At 30.2% G+C, this 19,236-nt stretch overlaps 1 protein-coding gene across 1 annotated transcript; it reads right to left on the bottom strand.

The window, feature by feature from the left end:
* Positions 1–476: 476 nt before the first annotated feature.
* LOC107440585 (uncharacterized) lies at positions 477–9,828 on the bottom strand. The gene is made up of 3 exons (XM_016053560.4): positions 9,631–9,828; positions 1,942–2,103; positions 477–707 (listed from the first exon to the last, which is right to left on the bottom strand). Exons 1-3 carry the CDS (start codon positions 9,692–9,694, stop codon positions 499–501), a joined length of 435 nt encoding a protein of 144 aa, XP_015909046.1. The 5' UTR covers positions 9,695–9,828; the 3' UTR covers positions 477–498.
* Between the last annotated feature and the right edge of the window lie 9,408 nt (positions 9,829–19,236).

Below are 19,236 nucleotides of genomic sequence, written 5' to 3'. Positions count from 1 at the left end.
CGGTCATAAAAGTGCCTATTTTTTTATTAGTGCTATTTGATTAGTGCTGACATCTAGTTTAAAATAAATTAACTATCTACAATTATTTTAAAAATATCCTGGTACTGTCTTCTGGTGTGTAAAATGAGAAATAAAATGTTTTCCGGGATAAAGAAATGAATTAGTTTTATTCTTATTGGCGCGCTACTACTGAGCACTCCAGTCCGGAAATATAACGGAAGCGAGAAATAGAGGGCGAAACCTCACCCCGTAATTTTCACGGGAGCGAGAAGGAAGGGGTTAATCACTAAATGTTAAGTTGACGTGAAAAAGTTTGTTTCGTTTCATCTCTCTAAATTTTGACACTCGACCAATCAGAAAATGTTACCTTAGTGTCGTTACTATCTAACGTAGTTAGATGTCAAGGAGCTCTAAGATAGCCCAGCATCAAAGCTGCTTCTTCTTTGAATGAAAATTAGAAAGAATGAGACCAACAGTACTTTAAAAACAACAAATATATTACAGTTTTTGCATAAATAACATGACTAGTAACACGAATCCAAGTGTTCCTAAAACAGTAGAGGTTGCCTGCACAGCACTGTTACAGCCATCACCAGTACAGAAGCAGACTGAAATTCTCCCTAGACGTCCAGTCCTGTATAAGCAGGCCACATCAGGGTTATAGGCAGTCGCAGCACATTTACGAACCATAAATTTGTCTTCAGATTCTACATTAAAGAAAATCATAATAAAATGCTAAAATTGAAATGATTTACATGGGTAATATTTATAAAAATGCAAAATAAAAACCTTGGGCACAGCAAATTGATAGGTCACGTGTACAATAAACAATTCCTTGGAATCGTTTTCTTATACATGGTGTCCTGACAGGGAATAAATTTGAGATTATGTAAATCCTGGTTTTTGTTCGAAAACTTTTCAACAGATGGCTCTGCAGTAAGTAAACTCATCAATCAAGAAAATATAATTAAAAATATCATCACAATTTTTCGGAATCTTTTAACCTCAAAAAATGACTTGGAAAAATCATGAGACAATGCTTTTAAAATAACCTCTTTTAGCAGCAATGCTCTCTTAGGATAACATTATCAAATGCTTGTGAAGATATGTCACTTGAAATTATGTATAATGCGGCAGAAACGTTTTTAAGTTTTTTCAGACATCAGCCCCATCTACTGGTGAACTTTGTAAAAAATTTTAAAAGTGGATTGGAATAAATATGGATTCCACAACAAGCTGTACATTCCTATTATATATTTATTTTTTAAATCGTAGACTATTTTTTAGATCACCAAGTGGTATTAAAATAAAATTAAGTAACAAAAAAATTTTAATTTAATTTTTTTCTTTTAACAGTAAATGCGTCAGTCATGAACAGTCTATCATAATAACGGTAACAGTAGTTCCCAAGTCAAAATTTTTGATGGTCCCACAAAAAATTTCGATGGTTTATGTTGGTTTCAGTGCGATTCATGATGGTCCAACATCATTTGATGGTAACCATCATCCAACACTTTCCTTTATGCATTCATAGTTTTTGATATGTCAACTAACTTCCATCATTCCAGGATGGAAAATGCTACTTTAATACCATGATGGTTAGCCATCAAGATAAGTTTGATTCTCGTAGATCAATAATCCATGATGATTCTTGATGGTCCATGATGGTTCCAACTACACATTTCCATGATGGTTTAAAGGGAAATTCTTTTTGGTTCTCACGAATATACCATCAAATAAAAAACTTTTTTAATGTAGGACCATCATAAATCAGTCCGAATTCCTATGGTTACTAATGCTGGTCATCATCAAAAAATATAATGGTTCATGATGGAATTATTGATGATTATTATGTTGGGCCATCAATTGAAAACCATCAAAAACTTTGACTTGGAGTAACTCTTTTAAACATATTCCGATCCAATGTAAAGTAATACCAACCATCATTGTCCATAAAATCCACCCATTGTTCTTGAATTCTACAAGATTTATTATGTGATGCGGGACAATCAATAAGAAATTTTGTGCTGTTTTTGGGTATCCATAGGCAGTCTTCTTCTCCTTCGATTTTTGAATTACAGGAATAGCACTTTATAGAAAACACTAAAAGACAAAAGAAATAATTTAGGAACTTAATTATTGCGGAATACATTATTGCATTTTAATTCAAATAAACGCGAGAACTTGAAATATGCATTTTTAATGACACTATAAACTTTATGGCATTTTTAATGGCACTTTGGTACTCAGCACTTTAACTATAAAAGATTTAATTTGATAATTTAATGCTAATTTGATATGGTGAACTATTTAATCCTGCTACCCCTGCGTTGATGATAAATCAGAACGGCCATTGTGTTTAGTAATACCCGAAATAAAAATATAATTCAAATATTTGCAAACAACTCATGTTATTTTAGTAAAAAAATTGCTGCTTTACTTGTGATTATTTTATAATATACTAAATGGTGTAACTTTTCCTTACTCTCAAATGTGTTCTTTAATGTCAGTTCATTCGCTGTGAATTGAAAAGAATTCATATAGTATCGAATAAAAATAAATATCTCAGAATGTGCATTAAACTTATTTTTATAATGAGAACTATATAAGCTAGCAAATAGCACCGATGCAATCGTTAAAGTATTTAAAAAAAAAAATTACAGAATCGTCCACAGTTTCCATTTTATCAATGGCAAGTTTTAAACCATGAAAAAATAAAAATTTTCAAACGTCTCTCCCAAGTTATTTAACTAAAATTTTTGAATTATTTTTAGGATCGGGGGGTAAAAATTTCCCTTTCACCCACTATCCAAATTTCAGGACGCTAGCATAAGCAGTTCTAAAAATATAAGAGAGACAGACACACAGACAAACTCTTCATGTTATAATTATAGATATAATATTAAGTAATAATTAATTAAAACTGCAATAATATACAACGACTCATTCATGAAATTGCAAATACATAAGTATCTATATATAGTTAATTAATATAATTAACGTATGTGTTCGACAATAAAGTTGCATGCTACTATAAAATTATAGTTAGATAGACGTATAGTAATATAATTAATATATATTAATGTAGACATCTTTCTAGGTCAGAAATGATCAACAATTATCACATGTGGCGCGTAAAGCCTATCAGTGTGTCACGCGCACCCAGTTCAACTGGGAAAAAGTTTATAAATAAATGATATTAATTATTAATTTATGTTGGATTAGTTGTTGGAGTTTTGTTGGATTAGTTTGCAAGTTTTTGAATCAAAAAGAAGAAATGACTACATCGTGCTTTAAACTGGAAAGATTTTAGGAATTAAAAGAGAATTATGTTATGCTTTTTGGAGTAAAATATGAAACGTGTTTAAAATAAGAAAAAAATATGAGAATATATGTGTGGAAAATTTTTTTTACTTTTTTCTTTCTTTCTATCACGTATCAGCTCATAGTATTTCATTTTATAACCGGTGTTGAGCAGTCGATCCAATCCTGAGTTTACAACTATCAATGTTTAACTCCGTAGCCTTGTAATTTAGAATCCATCCCAGAAGAAACTCATGGATCAATAGTTGGGACAAACTAGCCTTTATGGAAGACTTTTCGGTAGAACAAACCTACATCTGCTTTATATGGAGAGGAAAACCACGTAAACCTCCCACGGTTAGCTCGATGGCAAGAGGATTCTAACCAATGATCTATCTACCAATGAGGATATTTTACGACAGCACTGTGGTCGGTACGAGATGGGAGTAGAATTCGTATCAGCCAGCCACCGTTAAGTCATCTCATTGGTAGGTGAACGCTCTATCCCCTAAGCCACCAATCTCTTACCATTGATTGTTTTCGAAAGAAAAATATCCTCAAATTTAAAATTTTTTTCCTCTTGAATTGTTATTAAATCTTATATAAGCATAGCATGAAGACTTTTTCCCCTGACAGAAAAATAAGCAGAATTTAAACTGCGTTTTTCTCATTATACGTGTACATATATCCCCTTGCTTTAGTTTTTTTTTTAAATTTACGCACCTTGTTTCTAATGTAAGTAATTTATATTCAAAACGTCATAAATAAACTAGAGACGCTTTGATAGTGCATTAACAAGGGGAAAAAATTTACGTGTTTGGCGTAGTCAAACTCAAATTTTATGTAATCGCGCGTGGTTTAGACGTCTACAGATAGTAATTTATTTATTTATTTATTTATTTTTTTTGCTGACTCAAAACTCTTTCAGACTCTTTTTTAACAGAAAAAGCTCAATTCACGTGCTATTGAATGCTTCAATATAAATCAACTTTGTCAAATGTCGCTGTTGTTACCTTATGTCAAAAAGGCAAACTATGCATTCAAAATTCGAAATTTATTTTTAAATTATTTATGAAATGTTGTTGCATTATCACCGACATTTTAAAAGTCTTGTATAACATGAAAAAATTGGTTAAGTCTATAATATATAAATCTAAAAATAAAGTCAAGAATTAAAAATTTGAAAACAAATCCAAAAAAGGGAAATTTATGAGAATTATTTGCTCATAAAAAGAATCTTTTTAGCGCCTTTAAAAAAACAACATAAATCAAAATTATATTTTAAAAACTCATTATTGTGAAAGCGACAAATTAAAAATGTTTTAGATTCAAAAGATAGAGAACGAATACCCAAAAGGCGCAATTTATTGGAATCATTTCTTCAAAAATTGTGTTCTGTTTCTCCTTTTGAAATAATATTTTTTAAGAAAAATTAAATATGCTGAGATGATTTTTGAGTTACGTAATATTTTAAAAGCAAAAGTTTAAAAGAAAATTAAGATTCGAAACTAGAAAACGATTTCCAAAAGACCAATTATGATCATTTATTCAAGAAAATGTTTGCTTTTTTTCTTCTTATCACTTAGAAGTAAGTAATACCTTTTAGAAAAATATGTCAAGATGATTTTTCAGAAACAAATTATTTCGAAAGCAAGAGCTCAAAAAAATTAAGATTCGAAGTAAGAAAACGCAATTTATTAGAATCATATTTACAAAAAAATTTTCGTTCTCTTTATCACTTTGAAATAATATATTTTAATAAAAACAAAATGTAACCAGAGGCTCAATAATTGTCTCAATTTTTGATTAAGTCATTTAGAATTGGGTACTTGCACTTCAAAAAGAAGAAGAAGACCTCCAAATGACGTCAGCGTCGGCCAATCTTTATCAGCAAAATGGCGTATTAATCTTGAGCTAAGGTTTATCTACATAAGTTAGAATGTTAACGATCATTTACTTAAATCCAGAGCTGTATCACACACCTAATTAGTTGAAATATAATTCTTTTTCGTTAACTTCTTTTACTTAACTTAGATTTATTATGTGTTTAATTGTAACCGTGATATATTTTTGTTTTGTGGACCTGGCAACTTCGATGCATGTTTAGTTTGTTTATGCTTCACATGACTTCGTATCTGTCTTTGTGTTAAGTCTCTGTGTAATGTTTTAGATTATATAATATGGAGTGAAATAATTGAAATATTTGGGAAAGAATCTTAGTGAAAGAATTTAAAAGGTGTCACTTAGGAGAATTGTTACTTGAAGGATTTTTCTTACACGAAATAGAATGCAAAGAACAGTTGCAAACTTAAACAAATGCCACGTTTCAGTTGGTTTGTTGTCAAAAAAAATTGTTTTGTTTCCTTCATTATAAATATTAGTAAGCACATATTTGGATTCATTAAATTAAAATAAATTAACGGGTTATTTTTTCAATTCGTTAACTTTTGCGTACTTAAGCAATCTTCCTCATCAAAATATTTATTTTCATTATTTAATGATATGGTTTGCTTAAAATATTCATAAAGAGTGAAAAAAAATATGCATCAGATGCATTTTTTTTTTAAACTATATTTTTTTTTAAATAAATAGATATGAAATATTATTAATACTCAATGTCATTGTTACTTAATATTACTTATTATTATTTAATGATTACTTAAATGTATGGTCTTAATGAAAATATTATCAACATAAAGTTACTCATGAAATGAATTTTTCCGAATTATCTTAGGTAAAAGTTCCCCTTTTTTTTTTTTAAAATCAACCCAATTTTATTATTTAATAACCCTATTTATTATAACATCCCATTTTATCTGGCTTTTTATTTTTTTGTTTTCTTAAGTTGATTTTTTATTAACATTTAAAGTAAATGTTTTTGACTAAACTTCGTAAATTTTATATTTCAACTTCAATACACTATTAGTAATTTTGGAATGTTTAGATGGTATTATCATGCGTCTTGAACATTATTTCTCGATATTTAAGTTCAACGTGAACGGGAATGTTTTTAAATGTAAGACCTTATTTAAGTTCCGATAAATTAGCGCCGTATTAAGGTTTCAGGTTCCCAGTAATGTAGTTCCGCACTAAACCAATTTTTCTTCGAGTTAAAAGATGTTTACCGTTCTTTAAAAGCCTGGTAATTTAGCTGCGATGACTAAGGGTATCAAGAGTTCGCCATCCAATGAGGTGAAACGGGTTCGAACCCCAGCGATGAATGAGCGATACGAATCCTGCATCCGGCTTGCACCAACCACAGTGCTAACGTGAAATATCCTCAGTGGTAGACGGATCATGGGTTAGAGTAAGAGAGGCGAGTTAGTTCCATCAAGAAGTCCTCCACGAAGGCAAATTTCTCCCGACACTTGATACAGGAGTTCCCTTGTCTTCTGGATTGGGTTCAGAATTACAAGGCCACAGAGTTGAACATTAATAATCTCAAACCCAAAAATTGGGTTGGCTGTTCAACGACGGTTATAAAAAATAAAAAACCTGGTAATAGTTTACTAAAAAATAACTCTTCAAGTGAAAAAGATTTTTTTTTTTTTTTTTTAAATCCATTATGTAGTTCTGAGGTAAACAACATCAAGTTTGTCCATTTCAACATGAATAGAATAGGGAAATACGACTTCTCCTTAATGTAGTACGATATTCTCTAACTGTGAAATTCCTTGATTGATCGTAAAAGTTAAGAAATGTTTATATTTCCTTAAAAGAAAGATGGAATGATTGTCATTGTTCGGTAGTTCCAAATCATTCTATTTTAAGTGCCTGGCGTAATGATTTGTGATAATTCTGGTCACATACAACATTTTATAAAGGAAGAAAAATATTTAATAATCTCAATTGGCACGTTAATTATAGACATACCGTACTCAATTATACCTTGTGAAAGACCCTTCTATCCTTATTGCACGTTGTCACATTTTTTGATCACAGCACCAAGGTCAAATATTTATATAACGTTTACTAAGGAAAATATAAATAGATTTTATTCAGTTAAAGAGAGGTACGATGTGATAATTTATGTATGAACTTATTATGAGTTATCTTCGTTTACTAAGTTCAATTATCATTCATTTTATTATTTTGAGTTTTATTACTGTTAATTGCTTAGTAAAAATACAGAAATTTAGTCCGATTACATGACTTTATTATTAGTATTATTATCATCAAATTAAACAACATTCTGTAATTTCTTGTGCCGTGAGCTGTAAATAATGGAGGAAAATACAAAATATGACTTACGAATATGTTGCTTAAATGTAAACTCATAGATGCCATAATTTTTTATTTCTCTTTATGTGGCACCAAAAACGTGGGTATTTCTCTATCTAAATAGGCAATATCTATATGAGCCATCAATAACCTATGTTAGGTTGTCCTAAGTAATAATTTAAGTAGCGATTTAAATTTTATACATTTTAAATAATAAAATATCCTGAATTTAATACGTTTATTACATTGCACATAATTGAAACTATCCCTTGTACTACAATTTCCTGGCACCTTATTTATTAATTTTTTTAGTAATTTCAAAACTTAAAATTTTTGCAATATATATATANTTTACTCGAGAAAAAAAATAAAATAGAAATTCACCAAATCTTGAATGCCAGGAAAATGACATATTAGCTTAGATGTTTAAAGTCATTTTAAGTTAATAGTAAGTAACTCAACTTAAGCCTTCATGTTAGATGGACCATAAATTGCTTAAATTAATTCTTTTTATCCACTGTAGGAAGAATCAAATTCTTTTTTTGTTGCTGATATGTACAGACTAAAATTGTGTATAACAATCAATCATTAAATAAATAAATAACTTTGATTACATCCAACCATATTACAATCATACATAAATTTGGTATTAGGTTAATATTTGCTTTTTCTCCTTACAGTATTAGCAGTTAAAAAAAAAATTGGTAACACTTCAATGTTCTGGAATTCATAAGACAGGATAATGACAAATTCACCATTTTATAGCATATAACTTTACTTTAATTTAATATTTTGGCCTAAGACGTTTACATTCGGCAGAAAACAACAGGATTTCTTAAAATAACTCAGATTCTATGTAGTTTATGTTATTAATGATTTCAAGAAGCCAGGAATATGACAATACAAAAACCTACTCATCTTGAAAAAATAGATTCTGAACCAGAAAATTGGTTCTTTATTCATGCAACAAGACATGTTCATACAGGATCTATTAACATAAGATATTGATTGCTGTCTCTATCTGTTTTGGTTATAAACCACTAAATAAAAGTAACCAGGAAAATGACAGATTTTCTTGGGACAAACAAATTATTGACAGAAAAAATGATTTTAAGCGAAGTTTTTGTAAATAATACCCTCTGCGTATATTCTAAAAATGCTTACACCGGTTGAGATAAAAAAAATTAGATATTGAAAAACTTATGGGAAGTTTTGAAGCTAGTTATTATTAGAAACATTGCTTGGGACATGCCAGGAAAATGATATTCTGAAGTCCAATTCAATTTTTTAACTATACAAAACTGTCAATGCTAGTGCAAAGTCATTTTAAAATGCTAACAGCAGTGCAATTTATTAATTTTTCTAAAAAAATGCTCTTTATTACCTATCAGTTAGTATAATTTATCTACTTTTCTTCATGAAAAAAATACTACTTTTCTCCAAAAAAAATTCTAAATTTCATTTCTTTTGCTTTCTTCCCCCCCCCCCCCCATTTAATTCTGAAAATCACTAACAACAGTTCTATTAAACAGCTTTACTGAATACAAATGAATATAAAACAGACACTGCAGAATTGTTAGGCAATTTTTCAGAAGAATAATTTAACTTAAGCAAATATTAGTGATCCCAAAACTTTTTTTCTTTATAAAATCATCTTTTTAATTTACTCACCGTTTAATAATACATTAATAAAATAAAAACATATTGTTAAACTACATCGAATGGACTATGCAATTATAAGAATAATTTTTAATTTAATGAATTCCTTTAGCATAAAGTTAATTTTTAATTAGCATAAAGAATAATTAACTAGCATAAAGAGTAATTTCTAATTTATTTAATTCCTTTTAATAATTTTGATTTAAAAAAATTACTGTGTCTAATTGTGTTAAATATTTATTGTTATTGCATTACACAATGTTGAAGTTTTTGTTTAACACTAAGTGCATTTAATAGCTTAAACAAAAAATAAATCTCAGCGTATGAACAATTCAAAAAGTAAGAGACTTGACTTTGAATTACAGATCTTTTCATATTTCCTTAACGAGTTTGATAAAATGAAATAAAATCTTATCTAAATATTTAATCAATATAACATATTCTTACCACAACTGATATTGACAATGATTAGAAGTAAGCCAAGCAATAGAATGTCCAATTTTAAATCCATTTTTGTTACTGTTAGTTGATGGGGAATAACAAACGGATAGCTCAGCCAGTCATCATGTTTTCAGACCTACTATAATTCTCGCTCTTCATTTTCAAGGTAAAAGTTCCAGTTTTTCCTTCATTAATTCACTTGCATACATTCAAATTTTTAACACCGCCAAAAGAAAGAAAAAAGCGATAAATGAAAGCGCCAATGACTTCGAAATTTAAGCATTTTTAAAGGATTTTATCTGGTAGAAATAACGATTTAGCAGCGCAAGAGCAAAATAATAAAGAGGTAGAATAGCAAGGAAAATATCAAGACAAAATGCATTTAAGGATATGAAATAAGTGGCCACATTAGAAGATAAAATTTAAAAAACAAATATGTAAATGATCATTATTACATTGTCTTTTGCTTCATGAGTTTTTATCTCCCTTTATCTCATTAGATTAATCGAAATTTTATTGTATTGAAATTTGTAAACTGAGAGTTAAGGTAAATTTTGAAGAAAAATTAAAGGAAAATTATTTATGTTAAGTTTTTATTGATAAGACGAAATTAATGTAACTATGGATAACGATAAAAGATGCCATTGCATCAGAGTATTCGCGCATGTAATGAGCTACAGTAAATAAAATAATAATAGGAAATACTACGCGTGCAAAATACTTTTTCATAAATATTTGAAATTTTTAAATCTTCTGATACCAACTAAAAAATTTACCTATTGAATTTTTTAAGAAACATTATAAGGTAAAACTAAATCGTGGAAGTATACAAGAAAAAGAAAAATGTCAATTAAAAATAAAGGAAGGTAAGAAATAATTTAGACAAAATTTTAAACGATATTTTTTTTAGTCACATATCACAAACGCATTTTGGAATATGATTTGTTTTATTGTTCGAAAAAGCTTTTTGGGAACTACAAATAGATCTTCCAATAGAATTTTGTTCTAATAGGCAGAGCTAAAATCACCGGAAAATAAAGCAGAATTATTTTCCTTTCAATGCATTAATTAACCACCCTATACACCAGACTTCAATCCAATGGATTTTTATTTTGATCCATCTTAGCGACTAGAGTTTGCCCTAAACGTCCTGCGATTTTGACTTTCCTAAAAATATGTCCTTGTAGAAGTAGATGAGACTATCTTTGTATGCCAAGGAGGAAAGTTTTGTGACTGGGTTATAGGGACTCTGCAGGTGGGAAAAGCAAGCTTATATCACTTTGAGAATGCATAAATCGTGGTATTTTTCGTATTTATTAGAAAGTTTGAATGTAAGATTATTATAAGCATTGATTATATTTTATATTTGCTTAAGGTTTTTTTTTTTGTATCCCTGTTAAGGTAGTATCCCTGTTGTTCAACCATTTGTTCTTGACAATTAATCTTAAGCTAAATTTTGCATTTCTATAGTTGTGTGGATGTTGAAGTAGTTAGTACCTTATGCATACTAAACATTCAACAATTAGTGCTTGCTGTCGATATCTATAAAATGTAGATGACCCAGTTACAGCAACTTTTTCCTATATAAGGGTGAAAAAAATAGATTTTAAAAAGTTTAAATTTTGAGAATAGGGTCATGTTTTTGAAAGGAATAAAAATAAACAAGAGCACAACAAAGGGTTTAAATCTAAATGTTCTGTTAAAGCTATTCATTATGTTGTTTACTTAAAATATAACAAAGGTATTTGTAGAGCGCGCCACAAAAGTTTAGGCACGCATAAAATTTGTCTATAAATCCTTAAATAGCGCAGATTTTTTTCCACTAATTTTATTGAATATGTAATAAAACAATACCTAAGTAATACATAAAACATTAAAACAGAAAAAGAGAAAATGTTTACATTTTAACCAATTTCAACTACCACAAAAGTTTAGCTTGCGTTGACTAATTAGAAAATGTTTAAGTCAAAAATAATAAATTAATGATAAACAATAAAATTTTAATTTATTAATAACTTTTTAACACACATTCTCAATTCCTAAATTAATCGTTCCTATTAAACTAATTTTAATATTTCAAATTAATTTTTCCTTTTCCCATAAATTTCATTTTAGGTTTTATATTATATACAACTTAATAAAATACAGTATTCGAAAAATTTGTTGCATATTTTATATAAAAAAGATAATAAAAACTTAAACTAGTAAAAAAAAAAGCCATATTTCCTCATTAAACGATTTTTAAATCATTTAAAAATGGTTTTTGATTTTATTTTGTATTAAATATTTAAATTATAATTTGTTCTAAGAAGTTTCTAGTTATTTGAAAATTGGGTGCAAGAATTTGTTAATGTTTAATGAGATTATAGAATATTAGAGAAGTTTGTCAAAATGCTAACTAACATGAATCAATGTATAAGAAACATCTGCGTCTAAAATCCAGTTTTTGCCACTCAGCTGGTGTGGTGGATTCAGTCTTCAACCAACACGGTTTGGACCAATGCCAGTCGGGATTAAACTCCCCTTTAACCGGCATCTGATTGGTCCCCACATTATCCGATCCCGTGCTAGTGAATCTAATGTACTTGTACAACTGTCGTTGAACAGTAGATCCAAATTTGGGTTTACGACTACCAGTGCTCAACTCCATATCCTTCTAATTTTAAACAAGGACAAGAAGGCAAGGGAACACCTAGATCAAGTACTGGGAGAAATCTGCCTTCGTTTAGGATTGTTTGATGCATTAAACCCGCATTTGCGTTACACAGAGAGGGAAACCTCGAAAACCTCCTATGGCTAGCCTGACGGCAAGGGGACTCTAACCCATGATTCGTCTACCACTGAGGATATTTTACGTCAGTACTGGGATCGGTGCAAGCCGCATACTGAATTCGTATCAACCAATCCTGGTTCACCTCATTGGAAGGCGAATGCTCTATCCCTTGAGCCACCACGGCTCAATCTAATGTACTTGGTGGTTTCAAAGAAGGGAACGTCTATAAAAAGTGGGTGGCTAGGGAGTGCGGTGTGAAGGCCAGTTTATTATTACCACTACCTGTCCTTCAATATAAAATTGTAGTAATGTAACTCACGCATTTGCCAGTTTTGTCTCCGAACCAGCTATATGCACGAATCCCACTGAAATCTAGCTTAAATAATTATAATACTCCCAAAATATAGGTCTACTTTAACCACAAGATCGTTAATTAAAACAAAAAAAAAATATGTCTAGCTGTGAATTAAAAAATAATCACTATAAAAGTATGAAATAACTGGTAACGTTAAAAATTTTATAAAGGTTTAACTGTTTTCGCGGTATTGACTCGAGGAGGGGGAGTATTGTATGAGTGTTAAAAATCCTCTGAAATCATCCAAGTTTGAAGATGTAACATTGAAGATGCAAAACTAATGGAACAGGGGAAATTAATTTACTTGTTACAATCTGTAACTGTCTGTATACAATTAAAGCTCAAACTGGAAGAAGACATATTTCTTCATTAAATAATTTTTAAATATTCTAAAAGTGGTTTTTAATTTTATTTTGCTTTAAAATACAGGGTGTTTATAAAGTCCCAGACCCATTTTGATGTTTAATAACGCATAAAATAATAAAGATAGATTAAAATTAATAACATAAATCGTTAGATAGACTCAAAAAGTTTCATGACCCTTTTCAATGAACTTCCACGTGTGCCCCCTTCGTCGCACGGAGATTATCAAGTCGATATCAAGGCCTAGGAGGATGGCATTTGCAACAGATATGGTTGGAAGGATAGAAGATGATGCTGATTTTCTGAAGCACATAATGTTCTCCGACGAAGCATCCTTTCATGTTTCTGGCATTGTTAATCGCCATAATGTGCACATATGGGGATCTGTAAACCCCCATGAATACCGTGAGACACAAAGGGATTCCCCAAAGGTTAATGTGTGGTGTGGACTAATGCACGACAGAGTCATTTTTTTACCCGAGTCACGACCGGCCTTTCTTTTTTACAGAAAAGACGGTCTCATCAGTCGTATACTTAGACATGTTGGAAAACTTCGTATTTCCACAACTAGAAGAGCTTCAGCCACATGTCTTTTTGCAACAAGATGGTGCACCACCTCATTGGGGTATCATCGTTCGTAGTTCTTTGAATGGCCATTTTCCAGGAAGATGGATTGGGCGAGGAGATCCAATTCCTTGGCCACCCAGATCACCTGATATAACGCCGCTGGACTTTTTTCTTTGGGGATTTATACAGGACAATGTTTACAGGAAGATTGTGTCGAACATTGATGACCTAAAAGCCAGAATTACAACCGCAATAGCCTCTGTGAATGCCGACATGCTTGCCGCTACCTGGCGTGAAATTGACTATCGATTTGATATTCTCCGTGCGACGAAGGGGGCACACGTGGAAGTTCATTGACAAGAGTCATGAAACTTTTTGAGTCTCTCTAACCATTTATGTTATTAATTTTAATCTATCTCTATTATTTTATGAGTTATTTAAACATCAAAATGGGTTCGGGACTTTATAAACACCCTGTATTTAAATTACAATACGTTCAATGACTGTGATCTTGGTACAAACGAACATGAAAAACAGTTTTATCTCCCGAAAATGCTACTAGTATTAATGTAGTATTTTAATTTAACGTTAGCTCAGAACTACTAAACAATGGAGTAAAGAACTGATAGTCATTCCAGTAATAGTTAAAAATTATAGCTCTTAATATGATAAACGACTACTTAACTTTACGAGGTACTACATATTATAATTATTTATTCCTCTGCGTAGGTGTTCAGTATCGCGAAGTGAAATTTTCGTCTGCGCGAGATTTTGATCGTGTTAACGTGACTTCAGAATATACGAGAAATTGTTTGTATAAATCGTCGCGTGTCAGTCACGGAATGGAACATACAATAAACAAATTCCAATAATAAATTAAGCTAATTTCCAAATACAGGCAAAAAATATATATTTAATGAATCAACAGGAAGAAATATAAGCGAAATCTTGCTTCATATCTGTCTTTTGATGGCATGTTTTGATTGGCAGGAACTCCAAATTGTTTAAATAATGTCTTTAAAAAAAACTTTTCCTTCTTCTTTTATGAATTTTTGCTTTCAAAAACTTACATTAATTCGAAATTCAAGGCTAATATTTGAGTAGCTTACTTTCCTCTTCACTTCGTATTAAAACACTTCCAAGAGGTATATTTACCTTTGCAAGGTCATTGGAGACCTGACAAAGATGCTACATGTTTAACAATAATGAAAATTACGACGACATGGATGTTGGTTTAACCTTTATTGTTCTTTTCATGCTAAACTGCGGGTTATACAGGCCGGCACGAGGCTGCAAATGGCGGCGAACAAAGCTTTACGGAGGGGCCTAAAATGTCTATTTGTGGTCATAAATTTTTTAAAATTTACCTATCGAAGCGAATATTTTTCGGACTGCAAAATTTCCAATTTCTACAAATCTATATTCTCAGGAGATATTTTTTCTTGCATTGGCAGATGTATAGTCACTACTTGAGTATGTTACAGATTTAACCTTTTAACGCAGAATTTTAATGGAACATATTGTCCATACTTTTTTTTTCATTATTTTGCATTAATTTAGGGCAAAATAAGTGACAAATATTATGTTTAGCATTTTAATAATTTATGGTTATAAAATACAGAGTGAGACAGCGGTGTCTTTTTCTTCTTTGAAGATAAAATCTTACAAACACGGCTCACTTCAAATTTGCACTCATTTGCCATTATTTAGATCTGAGAGAAACAGTTATTTATCACTGAAATTTCTTTAATTTACAAAATTGATTGATAAATTAATTGATAATAATTGATAAATTTTTAAAAAAATGTCTAACTACTTTTTTTTGGATTTTATATTTTAGTACAAATATAATTCCGATAATCTAACAGATTTTTTTAGTAACTAATTCCTGTAATTAAAAATATCAATAGATATTTTTGCTTGCAATTAGAGTATCAGAAAAAAATATGTATATAAAAGGAACACCGGTGTCTCATCTGCTTCAAAGGGTTAACGTTGCAAAGGGCAGTTTAAAAATTAATATTACAAATTTGCACCTACCTCAGTGGCTAGGTCGTAAACAAAAGGATTCACAATGCAAAGGAATGAGTAGTTTCCGATATTGATTTTGCTTTAAGTATTTATAGCCTCGTTCAGGGCCTGATCTAGAATTACGGCTGCCCCTTGGTAGTTACTTTAAATTCACATGAAATATTTCTAAATTATTTATAACACTAGGAGGCTTCGCCCCCTGCTCGCTGGCGCTCGCCAACCCCAGAAACTGCTTTCGCAGTTCATTTCGGATTGCTTTTACTTCGCAATCCGATGCTCGCTTTGCTCGCTCATTGGATACGTTCTTAACATCTAGCTTTTGTATACTTCTTTGAACACTGAAGTTCCGAAAACTTTTCACTGTAGAAAATTCTAAACCTGTGCATTTCAATATTAATTTGAAATTGAAAACAGTTCGCATATTTTTCTCAATCACACTATTCTAAATTTCAGTTGTTGAGAAAAGTAACTGTTGTAAGTTTTGTTTTAAAGTCTTTCCCCCCAGAGGGCCAAAACCATGTGTTGTAAAACAATATGAAATAGTACTGAACGCCGGATGTAAAGCATCGGCTTCGATGAAGATAATTTTGCGAGAATGTTCTTGATAATTCGGTGAGAATTCACCCGATTAGACATATGATGCTCACTACGTGCTCTTGCGCGCCGATGCCAATCAATTAAAACGTATTAGCGTTTTATGTAATATAGATTAGCCATATGATGCTCACTACGTGCTCTTGCGCGCCGAATCCAATCAATTAAAATGAAAACTGTTGCCAGCGCGAGAAAAGAAATATCATCGGTTTTATTGATACATACATACGTACGTATTAGCGTTTTATATAATATAGAAGATAAGTAAATTACTATATATTAGTAAATATGAGCTTACATTTGTTTCAATTTTTGTTAGCTCATACCTCTAATAGACAATTTTTAAGGAATAACACAAAAAGGAATTATTTGTAGCGTTAAGTGGCCCCTAGGCCTGGGCCTCTCAAGTCTAATGATAAATCAGGCTCTGGCCTCGTAAAAAATCTCATCTGTAGCGAGCGCATTTGCATACCACTTTTGTTTCATTTTTTTTTTTCGGGGGGTACTTTTTTGCATTCTTTTTTGTTCCGTCTTTTTTTCTGATTTTGTGTCCATTTATTTATATTTTCCTTAATTCCTTACCGAAATAAATAATTTGCAAAGGTAGGGAGAAATTACTACACACAACGATCAACCTATTAACGGTTTATAATTTAAATTTAATTTAAAAAAAATACTCCCTAGTTATAGGATTGACGTAATCCTGGTAACAGAGGAAAAAAGACTTTCAAAAATTCCAAATAATATTCCTTAATTGAGTGAAATTTTGAAAAGTAAAAAACATTTTTAAAAAATTTAAAAATCGAAAAAAAAACTTTTTTTTTTAATTTTGATCGTTTTATTACGATCACTGGTTACCCATTGGTCAAATGCTTTCTTTTTCTTCTTTTTTTTGGTTTGACTTCGATAAACGCCACAACATTTTAAATCATGGGTAGCAAAAACATCTCAATTGATGTTTGTGGTCGGATTGGTTTTCAAATCCTGGCTATATACGTGTTTCAAGTCGTCACAAAATACCTTTCCTTCTTCAGTATTCATATTTATATTAAGATCACCGTCAAGACAGTAATTATAAGTTAATAATAAAAAGATTATTAAAATACTTTAAATTATTATTATGTAAATACATTAAGAATGACTGCTGGTGAAAAGAAAAAGAAAAAAAAGAATTCTTGCAAAATTATCAGACAGCAGCGGTCGCCATAGCAACGCATGCGTACTGTTTACTTGAACTATACTCTTGTTACTCTTGAACACAATTGAAAAGTTTGATGGCATCCAAATAAAGTGAGCACGCAATCAAACCCAAAACAAGACCCATTTTGCAAATGGGTAAAATCAATTAAAATTTAAAAAATCAATTCTTAATCTTCGAAAGCTCTAACGTGTTTATAAGACTGAATAGGAACTTATTTCATGTTTTAAAATTTCTATTACTCCATAATTTTAAAGCATATCAAAGAATGTTATTGAATTAACAAATGCTTAACAAAATTTTTCTGCCTATAATTTTTATCTGCATTATATGTGCTAATTTTGCTGCACACATGTAAGATTAAGCCTAATTTTTACAATAACTGCCAGGTCTGGATGTTATAGGATAGCAGATAAAGTTAAATTCATGAAAATCGTGTATCAGATGGCGTCTGTAAATTCTTTTACCGGGGTATGATTACGGCTCCAGCTGTAGAATAGATATATGATTGATTGATAGGTGGATAAAAACATTGCAAGTAAGACTAAAATAAATGGAAATTACATGAACTTGATGGGTGTTCCATAACAACCACCCTTAATGTTCTTTTAGAATCCTTATCAAAAAGAAAGTTAAAAAAAAAAATTTACTCATTGGAAGTAACAAATTAATATATTTAATAAAAAATTAAAAACGTTATCAAAATAAAAACGTTATCAATTTTCGGCGAATTATTAAGAGGATGCTATACCACAGGAAAAACCCTTCATAGCAAGTTATCTTTCATCTCCATAAGTAATTTAAAATTTAAAGTATAGATAAAGTGTGGATTTATATTAAGCCATAAAATTTTAAATGCTCAAAATGTTTTTTCACAATATCGAAATGCAAACAAATTATGAGAGGATTATTTAGGAGTAAACTGAAGAAACTCTCTGTCAATAATTTGTTTGTATTTTGAAAATATTTTTTCAACATTTGAAACTTTATAGTTTTTCTCTAAGGTTACCTGAATTCACATAGCGTCCTCTTGAAACCACCATTGCATATTTGATAGACAGATGAAGCTAGAAGGACCTCTAATAATAATAATAATAATAATAATAATATATATATATATATATATCATTAATTAAATTAAATAATTGTGTTAATAGTTCTCGCTGAACTGAATAATGCGTAACATTCTATTCTTCAACATCAAGGAACTCAAGAATTAATGACTTCATCAATAACATTTTGTTATCAGAATTTTCTTTAAACATTTATCTAGAAAGTGCACAATTCCATTATCGTTTCACGCAATAGTTTTTGAGTTATAGGACATTAAAAAGAACGCTCTGTTTAAATTTTCTGACACAGCAGAGATGGCTGCATTAACTTTCTTTTAATACAAAGAGGAAGCTTTGATTCTTTTGAAAACATTTTGATTTAGAATTACTCAATACCATACTTTGAAATTAATATCATTGATCAGTTAATTATAATCAAATACTGATCAGTCTTACTTTGAATTAAATTAATTATACCTGAAAGATTTTTGTGAACATTTTTTATCCCTTTAAAAATATCTTACTTTTTACTCCATAACTTAAACTAAAATCATTTGGATGTGCATTCGAGTTGCAAGTCAACCTGTTGTTTTCGTTTAAAAAGAAAAAATGTTTCTTTAAAAAAAATTGTAACTGTCGTGAACTTTTAAAATTTTGTCAGATTTTTAAAATTTTTAGC

Source organism: Parasteatoda tepidariorum, chromosome 3 (assembly GCF_043381705.1).
Source record: "Parasteatoda tepidariorum isolate YZ-2023 chromosome 3, CAS_Ptep_4.0, whole genome shotgun sequence".
Classification (NCBI taxonomy): domain Eukaryota; kingdom Metazoa; phylum Arthropoda; class Arachnida; order Araneae; family Theridiidae; genus Parasteatoda; species Parasteatoda tepidariorum.
The sequence above is the reverse complement of the archived record's forward strand: the minus strand, read 5'-3'. Positions and strand labels throughout refer to the sequence as shown.

What these genes read in the sequence shown, in the direction of transcription:
- LOC107440585 (XM_016053560.4), bottom strand. Translation starts at nt 9,694, where the DNA reads ATGGATTTAAAATTGGACATTCTATTGCTTGGCTTACTTCTAATCATT. An exon ending in CATTGTCAATATCAGTTGTG is followed by an intron (nt 2,104 to 9,630) that starts GTAAGAATATGT and finishes TTTGTCTTTTAG; the next exon opens with TGTTTTCTATAAAGTGCTAT. An exon ending in GGATTTTATGGACAATGATG is followed by an intron (nt 708 to 1,941) that starts GTTGGTATTACT and finishes TCTTTAATGTAG; the next exon opens with AATCTGAAGACAAATTTATG.